At 40.8% G+C, this 21,676-nt stretch overlaps 1 protein-coding gene across 3 annotated transcripts in view; it reads left to right on the top strand.

Moving 5' to 3' along the window:
* Positions 1 to 21,676, top strand: part of ccser1 (coiled-coil serine-rich protein 1) — a 130,253-nt gene that overhangs the window by 3,984 nt on the left and 104,593 nt on the right. For 2 of the 3 annotated variants that reach the window (XM_088414495.1, XM_088414508.1), the window contains exons 1-5: positions 2,430 to 2,480; positions 4,309 to 5,275; positions 7,093 to 7,480; positions 9,255 to 9,439; positions 17,810 to 17,900. In XM_088414495.1, the coding sequence (XP_088270621.1) occupies positions 2,431 to 2,480; positions 4,309 to 5,275; positions 7,093 to 7,480; positions 9,255 to 9,439; positions 17,810 to 17,900 (1,681 nt within the window). In that variant the 5' untranslated portion in view covers position 2,430. Of the gene's footprint in view, positions 1 to 2,429; positions 2,481 to 4,308; positions 5,276 to 7,092; positions 7,481 to 9,254; positions 9,440 to 17,809; positions 17,901 to 21,676 lie in introns of those variants that run through there. The other variant, XM_088414502.1, reaches the window with a different exon arrangement.

Here is a 21,676-nt window from a genome sequence, read left to right as displayed (position 1 = left end):
ATTATAAATAAATTTGGTAATTCTTAATGACCTAAAACATGCAATGTTTAGACTTGCTTCGCAGTCAGGAAAAATGCATATGTGCCATTTTAACTTGTGTAGGTGACGTCTTTTCTTTCAGTTGTATTAAACATTCTGTTTGGTCTCTGTTTTGCAAATTCCCTGGAGTGATTGGGGCACACATTGCCCCTCACAGTTATTTCCAGTCAAACCTCTTAAACACCAGAAGGTGACAGTATTGGCCCGCAAACACGTTCTTGTTCCCTCTCCATTTTGTGTATGGCAAGTGGCTTCAAAGAATGAACAGTTTTACTCTGCTGGAGTTTTATGAAGTTCGTCTTTTATGTTATGATACAAGCATGAATAATGCATCATGTCTTCAGAGAGATACCGTCACAAACTTGTTATGGAAAATCATCGAGTCATGCCCATTACACACGCACATGCACTCGCGCCGAAAGTGTTTCTTTGTTAAATACAAGGCAAGGTGGCAGCCACTGTGTCATTTATTGACAGTGAGTGTGTGTTTGTGTATGCACGCGTGTGAGTGTAATTAAAGGGAAAAGATTCAAAGCTAATCTGTTAACATATGGTGTCATTAGGAACATGGCAGGGTGCTCCCATAAGTCCTCCAGCTGTTCATTCAAAACAACACTTAAACCAACACACCAACCAGAAAATATATGAATGGGTATTACTTATAGTTTTAATTTGACAACTTTGCATTTTGTAGTGTGGTAGAGTTGTGGTTAGCCAGTCTGCCTTGCAGTCAGGAAATCTATGTTGGAATCATTTTTGAAGGTTTTTCATCGAGTACTCCTCCCACATTGGAAACAGGCTGGATAGGGGCTCTCGGGATGGACTTGGGCACCCCTGGTGTAGTCATAAACGTTTACCATGCCAAACAATATGGAGCAAGTACTGCTAGCTAGCTGCTAATTGCTAATGCTATACTGTATGTAGCTATAATGGAGGCAGGGCCTCCAGTAAACACAGGGAACGGTGCTGTATGTCATTGTAAGCGCAATTAAGTGTTTTTTAATAATTTAATAATTTTTAATAATGTAATAATTTATAGATTTATAGATTTTTGGGGAAATTGACCCGGTCTGTTATAAGGAGGCATGCAACTTGCAATTTTTGTTTTCTAAATTTCAGTTTTGTTGAAAATTAACAAATATACTTGGTGTCAAATTGAATGTGTTGCTGAATAAAAGGGACAATTATGTTTGCCTTAAATGTTTTGTTTTTTTCCATAAACATTTGCAATGGGGTCCTTGGAAAATTTGCTTTCTAAAAGTGGTCCCTGACTCCAAAAAATTTGAGAACCCCCGATGTAGGGCATGAACATATTTTCGTACGTGCACTAATAATCAGTGGTATCAGGGAGAAAAAAAAAAAAAATTGTATTCACATTTTTTTTAACCAAGGTACTTGAATTTCTCAAGGGCTTGTTTCACCCCTATAGTTTAAAAAAAGATAAAAGGGATAACATGTAACGGAGGGAGTCAGCAGTCGTAAGACTGATGGGTCACTGGGCGGCACCATGATTTCTTAGATGAGATGGAGAACAAGGATTAGGAACAGGGGAAGATACAAACAACTTCCAAACTATGCTCTTCTGGGGCAACATAATAAAACGCAATATAACAGAACTGGAAGTATTGTACATGTGGTGAGTGGTCAAATAATGACTGACTCACGCACGATGAACTTCTTGCTCCATTCAAGAACCTCAGACGAAAATACTCTATTCGAAATTTGCAAAAATGAATGAAACTATGAACACAAACTATGCTGCTGTATCAACACCTTTCATCTGTGACCATTCAAATGTTTTTTTTTTTTTTTTAAGACTATACGAAGAACCTTTCAAGTCGTAGCTGTTCACCAGTCCTAACCCGCACTCCCAATCTGTCTGTAATCTGTGTTTAATCAGATAGAGGATGTTTCTTGTCTCAAGATACTCGGTCAGAGTGCATTGTTCAGGTCAACCCTTTGTACTGCACGATCACAAGAACACTCTCCTATTTTGGGTGGAGTTTTTTGAACCAAAAAAATATGCTAACAGCTTGGTGATTGACTGGCACCCAGTTCAGGGTGAACTCTGCCTAACTTCCAAAGTCAGCTGGGATACGCTCCAAATCCAAAGTGAGGAAAATCACGATATTAAACAGATGGATGGATGCAAACTCTTCAAATCCATCCAAGACTTTTGGAAGTCGATACGACTTGACATTTGAATGACCTTCAATGTTTGGCATATGGCCCCCCTGGAATGGGTTGATGCTGCCGTAATAAATGACTCTTTGGTTCCTTGATCAAATTTGCTTCTGGAGGAGGTGACGCACTCACCTCAGCACCTCAGCACAGGGAGTTAAAGTAAGCTTATTACAGCCAGATCAAAACCAAAACACTTGAGTTGTTCCCATGCTGCTTTGGGTATGTTCGGCTGATGAAGCGCGGCAAATAATGAAAATGTGAGTATCTGATCTTTTACCCGTATGACTACAAATGATTCGCCAACCCGTTGTTGAGCATTCTATTTCCCTGAAGCCTCTCTTACCTTTTAGAGGTAAATGTTAACAGGGCATGGAAGTAAGCTGCAAGTTAATGTTTGCTGCAAGGTTTGTCTGTCTGTTAATGGGATTACTGCAAAAAAAAAAAAAACAACAACACATGGCCGCGTCTGGTTTCATATCTGGGCTATTTCAAGTTTTGGAGAAGATCTTGTCATGGAAAAGAACAAACCTTTCTGATTGATTAGTAGCATGCAAGCTCGGATTTACACAGCAGTCTCTCTCGCCTTCTTTCTCCCTGTGTCTCTCTTGATTTTCATCCACATTTGGAAGAGGGCCAATAAGGGTGTAAACATTTCCAATTCCTTGCTTTTTTTTTTTTTTTTTAATTCATGCGATTACTCGCATCCGAAAAGTGTGACTTTAGTGCAAAACATCAGAATTTGTCATTTGGAGCATGCAGTGTACATCCAGATTTAAATGTCCTTAGAACTAAACTTCGATGTTTGTAGCTTTGTGGAGCGTTTTGTGGGATACAACAGATGGTGGAAGACTTAACCTCAAAGGTTCATAGTATGCAACTTGCAATGCTAATCAAATGCGGCAGCCTGAGCTTCATTCCTGATATTTCAGATTTCCAAGGTGTACTTAATGCACAACTAGTCATTGCTTCATTTTGGGGGGGGGCAAAAAAAAAAAAAAATTCTGTCATATTTGTTAAATATGTAGATGGGGACATTAGTACATGAAAAATATGAACTGAGGAAACAAATAGTAATCTCTGGGCCTGTGTTGTGCCTCTAATTTGTACATAATTAACCCATTGTGTTTAGGACAAACAACCAATCAGAGACAGAAGAAGTTACTTGGGTGTCAACCATCCGTTGCACACTTATGGGCACACTCATCTTGGGCACATGCTTGTCTTGCAGAAAAAAAAACTATAACAATAGTAATTAGTGTTATCGTAACAATGTATTACGAGTAATGTGCGTTTCTGGGTTGACTAAAGGTGTGGTGATGAGCCTTGAGTTAAGTGTGGCCTGCAGCAAATGATTCAAGTTAAATGGACCCACTCCGTGTACTCTTAACCCACTTAAGCCCAAATTTTTCCTGGACACGAAAACATCCAAATCTTATGCCATTGTAACCCTTTGAAATAAAATTAGAACAAAGATTAAAAAAGATTTGACACTTCATTCTTGTCATTATTTGCCTTTTACCCTTAACAAAATGACTTAATTCTTGTAGACCTGCCAGATTGTTGTATGTCAAAATGATATCAGTGCCTTTACCTGGGCCAAAGTCAAGGGAGTGAGACATAATTGGTTTAATATATTAGTCGATACCTATGTGTCGGTTTAAAATGTTAAAATTTTGTATCCGATAGAACAGTGGTCCCCAACCTTTTTATCACCAACGCCTTAGTTTTATATTGCGGACCGGGTTGGGGGGGTGCTGGGTGCTCTAAAAACCACATCATCCTTCTCACTATGTATGTAATATCAACAGCGGCCAGAGGTGGCGCCAAAAAAACAAAGATCAAGCACAAAAGTATGGACTGTAAAACTAAATCGTCTCCAAAACATTATTTCGGGTGCAGCCCACGCGGCCCGGTACCAGTTGATCCACAGACCGGTGGTTAGGGACCACTGCGATAGAAAACTATTCTAAAGTATATCTAGTCTCATCAAGCTACAATATACGGATGCCTGGGAAGTCCTGTCTAAGGACCACTATTCTAAAATGTTGACTTAGCTAAGTTTTTTGTTGTTCCTTTGCTCTGCAGCCTCCCCCACCACCGCCTCAGCCTATCGATGGGTGAATCCGGCTCGCGTCGCTCCACGCTGGTCTCCCGCCTGCCTATCTTCCGCCGGAGCAACAGCAAGCGGCAGGAGTCGCTGCCGTCGTCCCCGTCATCAGGAGGCAACTGCGTGCACACTTCGTCTCCGTCCAGCACGAACTCCAGCTCGGGGAGCACCGGCAAAAGGCGGAGCCTCTTCCGCGCGCCCTCGCTCAGCTTCACGTCCAAGCGGAGCAGCCAGCCTCGCGTCCAGCCCGTCAACTTGAACCTCGCGTCACCTCCTCTGACGGCGCTGACCACCGACGCCAACGGGAACAGCCAGCAGCCGATTACCACGTCACAGTCGGCGGGTTTTAGCGATGCTCGCTTTAAGCCTCGGCACTCGTTCGGCTTCGGGAGCCACAAGCAGAAGAAAATCACACGCTCTCAAACGGAGGATTTCGACAAGGCATCCGCGTCCTCTTCCGCGACTAATCGGAACGTCTTCATCAACTGCCTCGGCGGCTCCGCGGTCAACGAGGGCGACGACTCTGGCTTCATCGAAGATTACGGCAACGGCAGCAGAGGCTCGTCGCGGTCCAAGAAGCACCTGCTGCCCAAGTCCCTCTCGGCCCACCACCGCTTTTCTCAAAGCAGACCCCAAGGGGACAATCAGGAGTGTGGCGTCACCGCTACCATAACCCCGGGAGCCGGAGGGCTCACCCCGGGGTCTTGTCCGAGCGATGTTGGCCTGGAGAGCTCCCTCCAGTCTCCCATGGTATCCGAGGACCGCACCACAGCCATCACCCCTTCTGAGTTCACCCCCATCACCGAGGACTCTGTCTCTGAGGCCGAAGCTCTTCCAGCTCCCAGTCCCGGACCCGCCCAAGTGTCCGCACTGACCGCCGACAATGCCCCAGCTGAGGGTCCCCCTGTCCCGGACGCATTCAGCGGGACCAGCTCTTCCTCACAGGTGTTGCTTTTAGATTCATTTGACAGCTTTTGCAAAAATGTCAACAATCCATGCTATGACAACTACTGTTAAACACTCTTAACTTTCAGAATGATTTAAGACGGGTTCATAAATGTCGTGTTGTATCTTTCATCCCGTCTCTGGAAGATTAAAAAAAAAGTCTTTTTGAAAATTGAAACACCTTAAAGATGAGTAATTGCTAAGTGCAGTATGTAAAAGAAGGTTTCGAAATTGTGAAAAATCAAGACTTTGTCTCAGCTCTCAGACATTGTAGGCATTTTCACTGAGTGCGTTGAAAATACACTATGCTCAACCTTAGAGTCAATAAAATACAATTGTCCGTCGAGTATATGCCTATAAATAGCACCTGCAAACATAGGCGCTCGCTGGTAGGCTAACAGACTTCATTGTACAGGCTCACCCAGGACATCACCATCTTTCTTGGTGTCTGATCAGTGTGTGCAACATTTCAGAGAAATATGAGGTTTATTCAACACAGCGGCTTGGTACTCTACCTGGAGCTCATACTGCATGACTGACGTGTAAGCTTGTGCTTCCTCCTAGCTTTAGACCCTCAATGATTTATGTTTCAGCATACTCGAGTTTTGCTCGAGTAACACAAAATACATACCTTCTACATTTAAATAATCACAGGTTGTTCTTTAAATCGAGGGGGGTGGCGAATATAAAGTGTACATAATATATGAACGCACCATTAACGCCAAACTAATGGAAGCCCTCAGCTTGTTTCGGAAATTTCTTTCTGACACGAATAATGTCTAAAAAGGAAATAGTTCATTATTTTGGCCTCGTGCCTGTGTATCCACCGATCGGTACTGGGCTGCGGACCGGCGGTTGGGGACCTCTGCCTTAAATTGTGGCGTCTAATGAAGATAGAGGTGTAGCGAGCTCACCATCTCCACACTTTAGCGGCAGTAACGGGCCAGGTAATTATCTAGAAACTGCCAATTGTGCCTGAACGTTGCTTACTGGAAACTGGTAAAACTTGGTCTTCCTCATGAACGTTGCTTACTGGAAACAATGGTAAAGCTTGGTCTTCCTCATGACTACTGGCAATGATCTCAAATCATTAATGTTTTGCCATTAAACGTTAAAGACAAACAGAAAACATGGAATGGACATCCAGATTTCATTCTTAGATGTTTGACGAAAGGATGTCTAGTGAATTGAGATATTTAATTCATATTTTTCCTGAAAATTGAAGTTCTGCTCCAAACTTTACAATTTTACCTTTGAAATTTGTAGACATCCCTTTGCTATACCACTTTGGAATTAGGTTGAGGTGAGCTGGCACGTATCCCAGCGGCTTTCAGGCAGCAGCAAGAAGAATACCTTGGAATAGTCACCAGCCAAGGCACATAAAGACCAAAACGCTTTTAAGCCAAGGTTCGAACACTAAACTTCAGACCTGTGAGGCATCCGTGCTAACCTTTATTCAATCGTGCTACCATCTGCTGTTCAAGAAAATATCTGTTAATAAACACGCAACCGGGGATTTATTTGAAAAGGAAAACTTGGACAAGAGGTGCCCTTTGATATGAAGAGCAAAAAAACAAAAACATAAAGGTGGAATTTTTATGGTCGAACGTGTGAAATCTAATGTGAGCCCCCCCGGCACCAGGCATTTTTTATGAAAAGATCTTAAAAAGTCTGCCCTTCACGTTTCACACCTGTGTGCTATCATTCATAGAGCTTTATTTTATGTTCTGCTGAGAATAAAGAAGAAAAAAAAAAGCACCTGAAATGACAATATTAAACTAGACCATGCAAGATAAAGTTCAATGTCGTCTTCTCAGGTTTTTTTCCGTCCGGCTCCGTCCGGCACTGTGAAACCGTCACTCTCCAATGCCAGCACGGCCGAAAACACCAACTGTGAGACGGGCGTCTCCCTCTCAGAACCGGAGACCGCCGTGCCCTTACCGTCCCTGCAAGAACATTCACCAGACAAGAGGAAGGAGAGCGAGGATGAGAGAGAGCCGGCCGGGAGAGGGACGCCGGGCCCGACGCCGGTCAACGCCGAGCCCACCAGCGAGAGTGAGGCGGGAGCGCCGAGGAGTGACGGCTGCCACTCATACCCGGAACAGACGGAGCGGAGGGCGAGACACACACTGTCGGTTCACGAGAGAGGAAACTTTTGTGGCTGCCGTGAACCCAGGTCCTGCCACTTAAGGAAGCCGCACACAGGTAGGATACCAAAGACCCTTTCACACCACAGATGACATTTTCACACCTTTCTTCGGGAAACACTTCATCAGTATATATCCGAGGGAAAAAAAGTTGACAGTTGTATTTTTAATGGAGTGATGTTGCATATAAATGGCACAACACGGAATGGGCGGACCATGTTGACACCATGAGTACCGGAACACTTTGGACTGTCAGTAAAGAATTGCTATGTTGCATTTCCTGAGGTAGTATCAGAGACACGCTACACCTGTATAGGGCGACATTTTCCCGTCTTTTCTTAAACATAGCTTGGTTCTGTACAAACGGCACAGACATGGAATGGGGGAACAAAGCTGACACAGCAAGATGCGACCCTCTGTCTTGAAGCAACTTCATACTGCTTGCAAAAGCCCGCAGTGTTCCATTTTCTCAAATTGTATCAGATGATTCTTCCACGCTGCTTGTAAACAAAACTTAGTTTCCCATCCTTTTCTGTATGAACGGCGCTAATATGGAATGGCGGGCAATACCATTGATCTGGCAAGTTGCTGCCTGCCAGGTCAAATTGGAAGCGCCTTTTAGGCCTCCTGTAAAAGGCAATATTTGTCATGTTTTTCAAAAATGGAGCAACGTTCCAGAAAAGGACAGACACACAATGAGGGGACAAACTTGACGCGGCAAGTTTCAGCCTTTTACACCGCTTGTAAAAGAGAGCAATTTTCCACTTTCACAGGTAATATCTGAAGCCCGCTTACACTGACTGTAAAAGCTGTCATTTCCCATCTTTTTATTTTTTATTTTTAATGTATTACTTTTACATATAAAAGGCAATGACATGGAATGGAGAGACAAAGTCCACACAGCAAAGTTTCCTCCTTTTGAGGTAGTATCAGAAGCCCCCCTTTTACACAGCTTGTAAAAGACTGCAATATTTCACTTTTTGAGGTCGTACTAGAGGCACCTCAGACGCTGCTTGTAAAAGTTTAAAAAAATAAAAACCATCCCATTTCTTTCTGGATAAATGACACTGGCACAAAATGAGAGGACAAAGTCAACGCTCAAGGAAAGAGCTGCTTGTGTTAAATGGTATTCTGTGATGCAGCAAGTCATTTATTCTGCTTTGTGTTGAAAGCAGTTTACACTATCTAATGATTATTCTATACGTCACACCAAACAATAGCACTGACATGATCCAGTTATCTGATAGATGTAGCTCCATTTATTTTGCTTGACCTTGTTCGAGTTGTCGGTGAGCCAGTGACAATCTGTAACCCTCAGTAGGAGGGCCAAAGCTAAGACTCGAACCCTGACACTTAGACATTGAAGCAGATGACGTGGGCCCAAGAAAGCGCTGCCCCAAATAAACATGGCGAAAAATAATCCTAATAATTTATTTCTGTGCACTCGTGTTTCAGGCCTCTTTGCATTTTTTGAACATTCTTAAAAATTGTGAAGACTGAAAGGACAAACATGCAATTACGCCTGCTCAGTTTTTAATGCATTGAAATGAAAGAACCCCCCACCCCCCATCCCCCCACCACACACACACGCACACACACACTGTGTAAACACTATTCAGTATGCAAATTTGTGGTAAGCGAGGCCTCTGTTTACCCCCTAAAAAGCAGTTCTTTCACATTCCTCTCTGTAGTCATGGCTCTCTTTTGTTCACCGTAACCATAGAAAACCTCTGCTTCATTTTTGTGACCTTCTTCCTTGATTTAGTTTCAATATAAAAGTATGACAATTACATTTATGTGAATGGTTAAGATTGCCCTGTCGCTCTCTGCAGCCTCAATGTGCAGCAGTGTCAGCCCCTACCATGAGGTGATGCGCTTGGAGCGGCGCTTGCGTTCGTCCTCAGAAGGGGCCGGCGGTCCTCGAATCCATGGCAACCACCGGGACACACCCGGTGTGGAGGGATGCGGCTTGCTTAAGCACAGAAACAACTCCTCGTCATCCAAACTGGGAAGTCTGGTAAGTGTTTGTGACTCTGCTCGTAAGATCATTTGATATTGTGAGCGATTATATCATTTGTTCCACAGGCCAAATTGCTGCCGTCATGAAACCAGTAACTGTTTTAAACCCTTTTAATTGATGTAAAAGTTTATGCAGAAGTTTGAAAACAATAAAACACTCTTGAAACACACTCTTAATTTTAATGGCAATCGAGTGAACGAATAAATGACGCGGCTCCCATTAACATTCACTGTCACTCATAATGAAATAAATCGGCGCTAATGTAATTTAAAACAAAATACAACATTATGACTTCATTACAACTAACAAGCGTAAGGTGGCGAATCAGATGACTAGCTTGTGATGGTAAGTTCCACATTTTCAAAAAGGTCAACTGCACCAGACATAAAGGATCTACATCATAGTCTTATTTCCACAAAGAGTCAGAAAATGGCAAAAAAATGGAAAGAACATTAAAAACATGATGTAAAAACCTATAAAACCTATCCAAGTAAGGCTAGCACCCAATGGAATGAACAGCTTCAGCAGGTGGACTGGTGTCAACTGCCGAGTCGTTTTTGTTACCGTGAAAACAGATTAAACAGACAAATATCTTTTACTTGCCAGGGCAGTGTATGCAAAAACCCCACACTTATGACAGCAACACAAACATTTGTAGTCATGGTGGCATCAGTTCAAACCTGTAACTGTCAACCACGCAAAATGCAGCTCTGCTTACCGTTCGAATTTACCAATAGCACTTACCCTTTGAATTTACAATAGCAAGGGCGTCGCACCTGTTGTGGGTGTGGCGCTTTTTTAGGCCTGCCACACACTGAGCAATGCAGCTCAACCTGACTGAACTCTTGTATAGTGTGCACAGTTCTGCTCCTAGTTTTCATTCATCGGCAAGTGTTTTTTCCAACTTTTATGCTCGATGGCGGCAGTTGATCACATCGCCGCTGCCAAGCCATACGAGTACGATATACAATAAAGATATTGAGATTTACAACAATAGCTAACTACATTTACCATTTTATATGTATGTGTTAACGCTTGCAGTGTATATCACCAATATGCATGCGAGTGATAAACATATTGCACTTGCTACGCTGAATGGGGACGAGGCTGTCTTTGAGTCTTCTTTATTCCCCCAGCCCAATTCTTCCTTGACGCTAACGCTATCTTTTTATGGTTTAATAAAAGTGATACGATGCTGTATACGCTGCGTAGAGTTGCAAAAGTATACACAGGGTTGAGGTTTAAAGTCGTGGCACAATGTGTGTGAGTCACTGGCTTTTTTTTTTTTTCTGCAGTGGTCCATTTAAAGTCTATATTGGCTGTGCCGCAATGTGTGGCAGGCTTTCTTGACTCTGGATATTATATGTTCTATTCACCCAGGCTAGCTGATCAAGCTATTGGTGTCGAGTGTCATACTTAATGGGTGGGCAAACACTCCAGGGACCCTAATATTCGCATACAAACGATGAAAGTTTTCTATATCATGCCACTTTAAGTCACATGTTTCTCCAAATTTCTGCTGTCTTTAAGGCATTACATTTTGGAGCATCATGGTTAAGACATTTACCGATTTAAAAAGGTAAAGGAGCAACATGATCATTTTCATTATTTATTACCATAACCATTTCCATAAAAGCGACATATCTACTTTTGTGAAGCCGCTGTGTTGTTCTTCCCTTAAAGCCCCACTTTATGATAGTTGTACATAAAATACAGATTTGCAGTGACGAATGAGACGTATTTGTGAAGCTCACTGAGATAAAAGTGTAAGGTATCTGTTTACTTACTTCTGCTCGTTTCTGTTATCTTGACATTCCTTTCTGGTGCTGAGGGGGCAACTTTGAGATATTTGTCGCACTTATCACGTTTGCTGTTTCGCCCACCTTTTCGTCGCCTTTGACAGCCGGATAATAACGTAGCGGGCCGACAGCGATTGCGCCCACTTCGTCTTGACAAGATAATCACGCAAAACATTTCTCTGGAGGTTGTCTGCATTTATTGTCGTTACGAGCCCCAGCGTCTTTAAACACATTTTTATCCATTTATTTTTACAGTTACGGCGGAAATGCTTGGCTCTAATCAGTTGTGCTCTCCTCCATTTAATCAGTGAGTTATCGAGCCACACCGTGGAAGTAAAAGTTTCAAACTCATTACAACTCAATCAAAGCTAATTATACACTTGAAGTCATCACTTCCAATCTGCATATTATCTGAGTAGTTGACGTCAGCCGTGGGTCTGTCTCGAAGTCTCTAAAACAATCTGAATGTTCAAGACCTGCACCCATGCCAAGGATTGTGCTGTTGTTTCGCTATACCTCATCTGTTCATAGCTGACGACGCATCGATTTCTCGACAGCAAACCAGCCGAGGCTGGTTCAAGCCAGTGGCAAGTAGCAGAGAGCGGCGCATAATCACTGTACTTTATGTACCCCAATGAATGTGTTTGATGTCTGGCAGTCAGTGCTGAATTGTTAAGCCATGATACATGCCAGGAAAAATGTAGCAGCATACAGCATACAGTACATATCAATGGAAGGATATGGCTTTTTGAATTCTGTCTGTATTTAGTCTGACATGGAAACAAATCAACAATAGACAAATAAACGCTCCACACCAATAATCTACGATGAAAAAAGTTCATCTAGATTTACTCTCATCAGATATGAATAACTTTTTGCCAGGTAAAAGCCTATTCCTGTATAGGCTCCTGTCTGATTTTGGTCCATATTATTTGGATTTGTTTCCAGTGAAGGAATGCCTCATCAAAGGCTGCTGTCGGTATATGATTCTGATCATAACCTTAATGGACAGAATCTTGAGGTGCAGCCTCAAGGTGCACCTGAGGGATCTGCAGCCTCAAGGTGCTCCTGAGGGATCTGCTTTGGTGGCCTCAGTGTTACGGTTCAACTTCTTGCAAATGAATTTGTTCTGTTTTGTCTTTGTCGAGCCTTTGTCTGTTGCAGTCGAGTTTAAATTTGGTACATTAAAACTCATTACTTACTTGCAACCTATTACCATTGCTCAGTTGGCCTTTGGTGAGAAATAAGTTCTGCCTCGACCCAATCCAACAGGCTATGGGATATTCATGTTTTACCATAAACAAGATAATAGTAGTGACAATCACTACAAGGCACGTAAGCAGTTTAGGTGTTGATGATTCCATGATGGGGAATTTAGGTGTTCTCGACAAACTTGAGTGGGTTTTGGACGTTTGAAGCATTCCGTTTCATCATTAACCGCACATGTATTTAGCAGATGTGTTCAGACCCAAAGAGAAAATAATAGGTAAGGGTCCAAAAATGTCTCAAGAGTCTCATGCTCTTCTAAATTAGCATATAACTATAATGGTAGATCAGGAAGAGGTGAGCCTGGGAAAGCAGCAGTTGGACTCTTACAATAGGTGGTAGAGTGTCTATCTTGCTATCCTTTCTCTTGGAGACGTTGAAGGCATTTTTTTTGTTTGAAGTTGGCAGTTTTCTGATTTATTGCAAATTTCAGATCACACTTACAGCACTATTAGAAATGGGGATACTTACTGCCAGTAATGACTGAAGGCTTGTGTCAATATTCAGACTCAGGCGATGAGTGTGCTTAATCACAGGCTGGATGTGATACCCGAGCTCCTTTATGAAAATGGATACCAACTTGGAGAAGTTGAGAGCTTGCCTTGACGAAATGACCAAAAATGTGGCTAATTGATATCTGTTGACGTGGACAGAAAGAGACTTAAGGCTGACTGAAAATTAAGGTCCGCCTGACCTAAAACAACTTAACTTGGTTTGGCGTGGTCCTGAGAAGGACGCTTGTGATGCTATGTGAACCAGATGTTCGGGTTGCATCACTCCTTCTCACTTCCTTTCTGTGACTCTTGTTACTGGTCTCAAGGAGGTCTGCATAGCAACATGCATCATGAACCAGCAGACTGAATAGACAATGTGTTTCAGGGGGTAGGTAGGATTGAGGCCACTGACGCGTATGTGTGTATTTACGTTATACAATGCAATTCCCAACCTTTCTTTCAATGTGTTTTTTCACAGAGAGAATCTAGTGCTAGTAGATTATTTTTAAAGCTTTGATCTTGGTTTTTCATCCTAAAATTGACCTTTTTTATTTGCAATGATACTGTCATTGTCAAAGTCTGTGTGGGAGCTATAAAATGTGTAATTTGCAGTCAACAACCATTTTTTTCTAATTTTCATTAATGATTAATTTGATTTACAAAAAAAAAACCAACTGCTTGCCAGTTTATACACATTTGTTCAGATTAAAAACTTTAAGCTATTGTTGCTCCTGTGTTAATGTTTCAAAGCAATTTACATTTATTGTTATTTATTGATTTCATGTTTTATGTCAGCATCAAACACTTCAGTTTGTTAAAAATGTTTCAAGTTTGAATAAGGAATTTTTTTTGTTATTTCCGGCACAGCGCAAGTTTTTTTTTTTTTTTCTGTTTAGGAATATTAGCCTGTATAAACCCTGTAAAAAGTAACATTTGTTGAAAGTTGATGAATTTTCCTTTTTTATTTTGTTAATGTTGAAAAGGGTACAGTTTTAGATATACCCATGCAATTTTTTTGAATATTTATCTTATTTATAGTCATTATATATTACTGGGGCATGAAATGTTTTCCCTCTTGTAGGAGGTGCTTTGCAAAAACAATTGAAAAGCACTGCTGTCTGTGCTCTGAGCTTAAACTAAAAATATTTTATTTTCATACTATTGCCCCTGAACCAATTACTTATTATTTCTCTTGACCTCTCTCGGTAAAACAGAAGAGAAGATTGACAAATGCAGTAATTCATCAACCAAATAAAAGCTATAGAAGTGAACGATATGAGAGAAAGGTCCCTTGCACCAAGTAGCACTGTTTAGTATGCATCCACATTTTACATTTGTCAAGACGTTCAGGCTTCCCGACCCCACCAGGCGCATTATAGCAAACGCGAGTGACTGTGTGGTGTATGAAAGAAGGGAGATCGTTATTATTCTTTGTGCCCCATACTGTCTTACGTGGCTGCAAATCTCTCTCCCTTCACTCAAATATGATTGCTACCTGAAGGGGTGAATGTACTGAAAACGATAGACTGTTCTCTTTGTTGTCTATGTGATTCCACTTTTCAGAGACCTTCAGGGAGAAGGTCCAGCCTTTACTGAGACACTCGATCTGCTATCCATTAACTACGATTATATGCGCTTCAAATAGCATAACGGCGGCAAAAAGGTGACATCTCAGCACGGAAAAGCCATACTTACTCGTCAAAATGCTTCATTTAGCATTAAATGAAGCCTGTGTGTTGCGGTATTACAGTGTGGAGACTTTAATTTTTTTCACAATGTAGCGTGTGTCTGCGTGTGTGTATTAACTTCAGTGCCTGTTTTTTTTTTGTTTTTGTTTTGCTAGCTTCACAAAAAATTCTATGATTCAGTTTGTCGTTTACTGACGGCAGCTGCTGCAAAGGAGGCACACAACCTTTTTAATTATTCCTTCATGTGCCTTTTTTCCCCCTCTCCTCTCATGTGTCGGTGTAGCGGATCAATACGGAATGAGGCTGTTGCATTGTTTTAGTCCAAACAGCAGTGATGAGAGCTGAACAAAGTCGCTTATTGGATTTTCTCTGTCCCTCCTGAGTTGCATGGATTTAGGTTTTCTGCAGAGCAAGAGTTTAACCAAGGACTTTCAACTGGCGTTAAGCGTTTATTGGAAGAGGAAGCACCCATCCGCATTTTTTTTATTTAATAGCGCTTGTCCTCACTGGAACTTGTCCCGCTTGACTTAGGACTGGAGGTTCACTTCACTCTGGACTGGGTCCCAGCCAATCAAATCAATCACAGGGGCAGGTATAGACAAACACTTACTCTGTCGCACATTCACACTTCAGAGTTTTTCGCGAGCCTTCCTGGGTGTGGCGTGACTCAGTGATAGTGTGGTAGCATCATAACTAAAAGGTTTTGAGTTCAATTCCCAGCCAGTGTGACTATGTCTATGGGGCGGCATGGCTCGGTGGTAGAGTGTTCCTCTCCCAGCCGAGAGGCTGTGGGTTCGATCCCGCGACCGTAATGACCATGTGGAAGTGTCCTTGAGCAAGACACTGAACCCCTAATTGCTCCTGATGCTGCGTCATCAGCAGGTAAATGACTAGTTAGTGTAAAGCGCTTTGAGTACCCAAGGTAGAAAAGTGCTATATAAGTCAAAGTCCATTTACCATGTCTAAGTACCCTTGAACAAGATACTGAAACCACAGTTCCTCCTGATGCTGTGTCATCAGTAGGGGAATGCGTAGTCAAATCATCAGAGAGAACAAACCAGTTCAATCAACCTTTAATTGGTTTAAATTCCATTTTCACCCAACAAGTTGTCTAATATACTGGTAATTTTTAACTAAAAATAGATGCCTTGACTCCTGTCAACATTGTTGTAGAGAATTACAGGTTTACCTAAAGAAAGAGAACTTATGATAAAAGTAATCTATTTACAGTTCTATAGTCATCATGGCGGGGGACATTGACTCCAAGTGGCCCATGTTCTGCACCTCTTTTTTCTTTTGCTGACTGGTCAAAAACACTAAAAGCCCAATTGGTGACATGATGATCCTTCATTGTTAGGACATACGGGACAAACTTTGGATTTTTAATTTTTTTTAAATTTTATTGTACCCCTGTACATGTGCAAAAAAATGCCAATCAAATGAGGGCAACATCGCAAGCTATTGTCAAAGCAGATGAACAACCTGGCAGTAAATCAATGTTTGTGAGATCCCTGGTTAGAACAGTGAAGTGACAAGGACACAGTGAACATTTAAAATGTCATGTTTTAAAATTGAGACTGAATATTTTCAGCGTTCCTATTGCATGTCTGTTATAGCTACGGACAGTGGTAAATGCAGCACCTCCTGCTGTCCGTAGTGAAAAATTGTCTAAATCCTACACATTGTCCCTTAAAGGGAGCCAGGTGTCTTACTTCCCTGGCTAAAAATATAGCAAAAAAAAAAAAAAGTAATATTCATTAAGAAAATTGTATCACTATTGCGCCAAAGATGATACCTATAGCTAACTACACCTCACTTATAGTCAACCTTTGGATTCTAGAAGTCTTTCAAGCTTTAGTGTCACCTTCTATGATTATAAAAACTCGTTTTACTTAAATTTTGACTTTTGAGACAGATTTTTTCCAAATTTTGGGACAGGTTGTGTTCTTCTGTACAAAGGGTTAAGCCTTCATTTGAAACGTTGTGTTTTGTTTAGTCTAATGTTTGTATAATATGTCAAAATAAAAGGTGCTTCTAATAGTAATAATACTGTAATGCTTTGATTTTTTTTTTTTTTCTTCCCCACAGTAGTCATCCCTTTCCTGTCCGTTAGATGGCAATATTGGATCTTGTTCTAATACTGAAGTAGCTGGCTTCTTTTCAGCCTCCATCTGATGCAGACCTATTATACATTAACATTGCTCTTCACTGTCTGAAAAATGAGAGGGACGTCCTAATAGAATAATAGTCCAGAGTGCTTTATGAAAGGGCAGTGGAGTAATATTTTAACATGTCTTTCAGGATGTGTTTATGACTATGAATGGTTGTTCATCTTTGTGTGCCCTGTGATTGACTGGCAATCGGTTCAGGGTGCACTCTTGCCCAAAGAGAGCTGGGATAGGCTCCAGTCTGCCCACTATCCTTGTGAGGATTAGTGGTTAAATGACTGGATGAATGGGTGATGTTAGATTAACTTGAATTAAATTGATTTAATTGAACTTAAATTGATTACGTTGGAATAGATAGTTAAAAAGAAAAATCTACCTTTGATTAATCTGCTTGTCTTTTTTTTTTAACAAATCACATATCTGCTTTGATATTGGCCTTGATCTCATTTGCTTGCTCGACGGCACCTTCGATCTCTTCCCACATCTTCAGAACATGTACGTTAGCTTCACCAAAGACTGTGAGTGGGATTGTTTGTGAATCTGTATGCCCCCTGCGATTGCCTGACTACTCGTCCATTGTGTACCCGATTTTTCAGCCAAAAGCTATATGATAGGCCATCCAAATGAGGAAAAGCAACGCAGCATCGCAAATGAATGGCTGATCATTTTCTCTCTTTTAGATCATTCAATGTGTATTTATTTATTTTTTTGCATTGGTTGTGTCATAAAGATGAGCCACTAAATAATTTTCTCAAAGGCAAGAAAGTTACAGTATGAAGATAACGTTGGCTCTTTTTCGACAAATGTTTTGTTACCTGAGACTTTACAGAATTGTTGGATTCATGTGTCTGCTCTATAGTGTATTCATGTTATTTTAATGAAAAGCAAAATAATGAAAAGAAATCAAAGAAAATGGCTGCATATTAGTCATCTTTGTTTTGTTTGTCTTTAGGATGTCCTGAATAATTTGGGCTCCTCTGAGCTAGATGAAGATGACCTCATGTTGGACCTGGACCTATCTGACGATCAGCGCCATCGTCACGGTAATTGTTTTCATAAAATGGCCATTGAAAATAATGGGATTGAAATCCGCCCTCATAAAACAGTCAATGTTGTAAGTAACATTTGAATATTCCGAACTGTAATAAGGTATAAGCAGAGCCAGTCAATGCCTCCTATTAATTTGATTTTGGCATCCTCTATTTCTGCCATTAACATTGATATTAATCATACATATAGCTGTGAATCACTTAGAAGTTAGATCTTTACTTTCTCACTTTGCTAAAGTTTTATGAGATTTGTTGACATCATGCATGTTGCTGTGGAGTCCTTTTTCTTCTTTTAAAAGCTTTTGGGATGCTCACTGTGCTTTTTTGTTGGGGGTAGATATTTTTTTGAAGGGCCTGAAGAGTCTTATGTTTTGATCACATGCATCACTCAGTCCTCCAATGGTAGTTTTCTTTGATCCTCCTCACATCCATTTTGTTGCCTCCAGTTGAACCATCTCTCCCAATCTTTCAACATATGGCACACAACTTTGATATACTGTAGTTGCCTTATTTATAGCAGAGAAATGATTGCCAAGGTACATGTGTTGCCTTGCGCAATGTTTCAAAGATGCCAAGCAGCTTATTTTTTTTTTTTTTTTTTTGAGGAACGTGTGAAAATATGATCGTAAACGAGTTGCGCTCGCTAACACACCTTTCTTGAATGTGTGAACTAGAGTTCGATTCATTTCAAAGAGTGCTAATTGTCTGAAACACTTTGTACGTTTCACTGCAGTGGCAAATAGTCCCGACTTGTCTCACAAGTTAATTGGCTAGCTAATTGGGATTTGGTGTGATGACACTGGATTTACTTGTTACATTTACAAATGCTCGCACAGATGGCGAGTATCAGTTAATTCAGTTTCTTGTCATCTGCTTCGTCAATGCGCAATATATGATAATGCAGTGATGCCCTGACTTATTCAATTCTTGAGGTACCAGGTTTTGTTTGGTGGCTTTATACGTGTGTGTGTGTGTGTGCATTTATAGTCAATATGTTTTTGCCATTCCATGCTAAAATTTAGGGGTTGGGGCTGGCTTTTGATGTGCCGCCGCTTGAGTGAAGTGAGCATAAAAATGAAGCAATTTCCTTTCATGTGAGCTTGGACAGCCACAATTGCAGATGCATATTCAGATGTTTAGTTTTAGTCAAATGCAAACAGACTAAATGAGAACTGTCACTCACATGAGGGCTTTCCTCTAAAAGGTACAGGACTAACACACTTATACTACAGTAAGCACCATAATTATATTTTATAAAACATGTTTTGTGTTTTTACATAATCTAACTTATAGCCAGTATTAGTAAAACTTCACTTCTGGAATCCTTCACAGAGGTTCCTGACTGCTGACTTCGAAGCTGTCTCTTTGGGGCTCAGACAGTGCCAAAATCACATCAAACACACATTAAAATAACATCATAAAAATTATGCTCTTAGTTTATACTACAAGATTAATGTGTTTATTTAATACTCAGTATTAAGGATGGATGATTAACCCTCCTGTTGTCTACGGGTCGAAATTCTTTACCACTGTTAACACCCCAACCCCTAATTTTTTTTTTTTTTTAACTCGAAATTATTATTTTCCTAGATTGGCCCCAACAGTAGAACAAGTTAAACATTGCTTTTATTCACATTTCTGTACAAGATGTAAAAAAAATGTACAAAGGTGGTCCTCTGGTCAGGAGGCAACTTGAGTTGAAATGAAGGTTCTTTACACACCACAGAATACCCCAATGTTTTAGTTTTGTCTGAGATCAATCAGTAGCAGAGGTAAACAAGACAAATCTGGTGGCCTTCTTGCTCACTCCTGTGCCTTTGAACAGTCTCAGATTAATTAGTAGTAAACAGTAACAGGACATTAGCAGATGTAAAGAACACAAGAAAGGTGGCGTTCGCACAGACTGCAGACTTCTTTTTTTGTGGATTTCCAGCCGCAAAATAACATTCTCCTCAGCAGCATATGACCAACACGGCAGGCATGAAGAAGAAAACGTCACAAAGATGACCCCAGGAAACACAAAATATGCTGTTGCTCATGCCCATGAAATTGTCTCAACATTTTACCTGTTCATCACACCAGCAATAGGTGACAGGGTTTTTGAAAATCTGGAGACAACTATTCTTGATGTGATCGAGGGACTGTCCACCACCACTCGAGTGTCTTACCTCCCAATGAAAACCAAGAATGTAGTTCGTCTGAGCGCACTGCACACAGACGGTGACATTAGCGATCGTGAGGACAGGAAGCCAGTCATCATTATTGCCTACAACCACAACAAAAGAAGTGTGGGCAACATACAATAGACAAGGTGATTGGAACATACAGCCCTAGAATGATGATGGCCTGTTGGCTCATTGTCGTCTTCCACAACATCATTGATGTTTCCATTTACAATGCCTTTGTGATTTGCGGAGAGATCTTTCCAACCTGGAGTTCTCAGAACAAAAGAAGGAAAGACACTTTTAACTCCACTCATTGAAAGATATCAACCTGATGATCCAGCTATCCCAGCCGCTTCCCCAGCTAGGAAACGCCAAAGGATGAGTAGTCAGTACTGCTTTCAGAACACATAGACTGTTGCAGGTATAAGAAATAAATCTGCAAAGGCTGTGCACATACTTGGTTGTGTGATTTTTATATATTTATATATTGTACATTGTTTTCATTTGTTTCATTTGGATGCATAAAAATACAACTCCTTTTAACTGATTTTTCTTTTCTCAAGCTGTGTAAATACAAGTGAAAAGGGAAAACTGTCATTCAAACATTTTGCTGTAAATGACAAGTTGTTTCTTCAAGCAAGAGAAAATTTAGTGTCCTAGATTCAATTCAGCTCCTTATATTGATGGTTTTGTAAATACGGGTCATTTTGACCTGGAGGACAAAGGGTGTACTGAGAAAATGAAAACGACATGAAGGTCAAGAAATATAATCAAAGTGAAACTACCATTACTAAATGCTTTGACATGTACTCTTGTTACTATTCACAAATGCCACACACGTGTATTTATACTGTGTAAATAATACTGTATATGTAGTATCAGAAATCAGGTAGAAATCAAACTAAAGTGCAGATGATACACTAATGCAAACATAAAGCATTTCAGCATGATTATCCAACATTATTTTGCATGAACCTTGTATAATTGCTATATTTATATGAGGTGACTGCACTTCTCAATCACAGATCTGCATCCCCCTCTAAATACAATCCACATAGTTCTTAGAGAAAATAAAACTAGTGCTCATCAGTCAGTAACATCACAAGATTTCATCGGAATCCAGTTGCATGCATTACAAACGGCATCTAATCATTTAATCTCATAGATCACAGGTGTCAAAGTCAAGGCCCGGGGGCCAGATCCGGCCCGCCACTCCACTTTTTGTGGCCCTTGAAATGCTGATTTGACTTCAGGTTTCTGACTAAAATATCAAAATTGCAAGTTGTCTTTAACTTTTAAAAATTTGGGGGAAGAAAAACAAACATTTTCTTATCCTCCAAATCTCTTTTGAACAGTTTTTGCCGGCTTCTGATATCAAATTTTGGTAAATGTGTGACCAACACACTTAAAATGTCTTTGAATTCACAGTCATTCCGGCCCTCTGACAGAAACTATCACTACAATGTGGCCCGAAATAAAAATTAGTTTGACACCACTGTCATAGATTAAATGACAAGTAATGACGAAAAATTATACGGTAATTTCATCTGTCTTGATTTGCATTCATGAAATCACAAGACGCAAACAAATGGCCACATTTTCAAT

This window comes from Hippichthys cyanospilos, chromosome 1 (genome assembly GCF_059441005.1).
Source record: "Hippichthys cyanospilos isolate Australia breed blue-spotted pipefish chromosome 1, RoL_Hcya_1.0, whole genome shotgun sequence".
Lineage (NCBI taxonomy): Eukaryota > Metazoa > Chordata > Actinopteri > Syngnathiformes > Syngnathidae > Hippichthys > Hippichthys cyanospilos.
The sequence above is the reverse complement of the archived record's forward strand: the minus strand, read 5'-3'. Positions and strand labels throughout refer to the sequence as shown.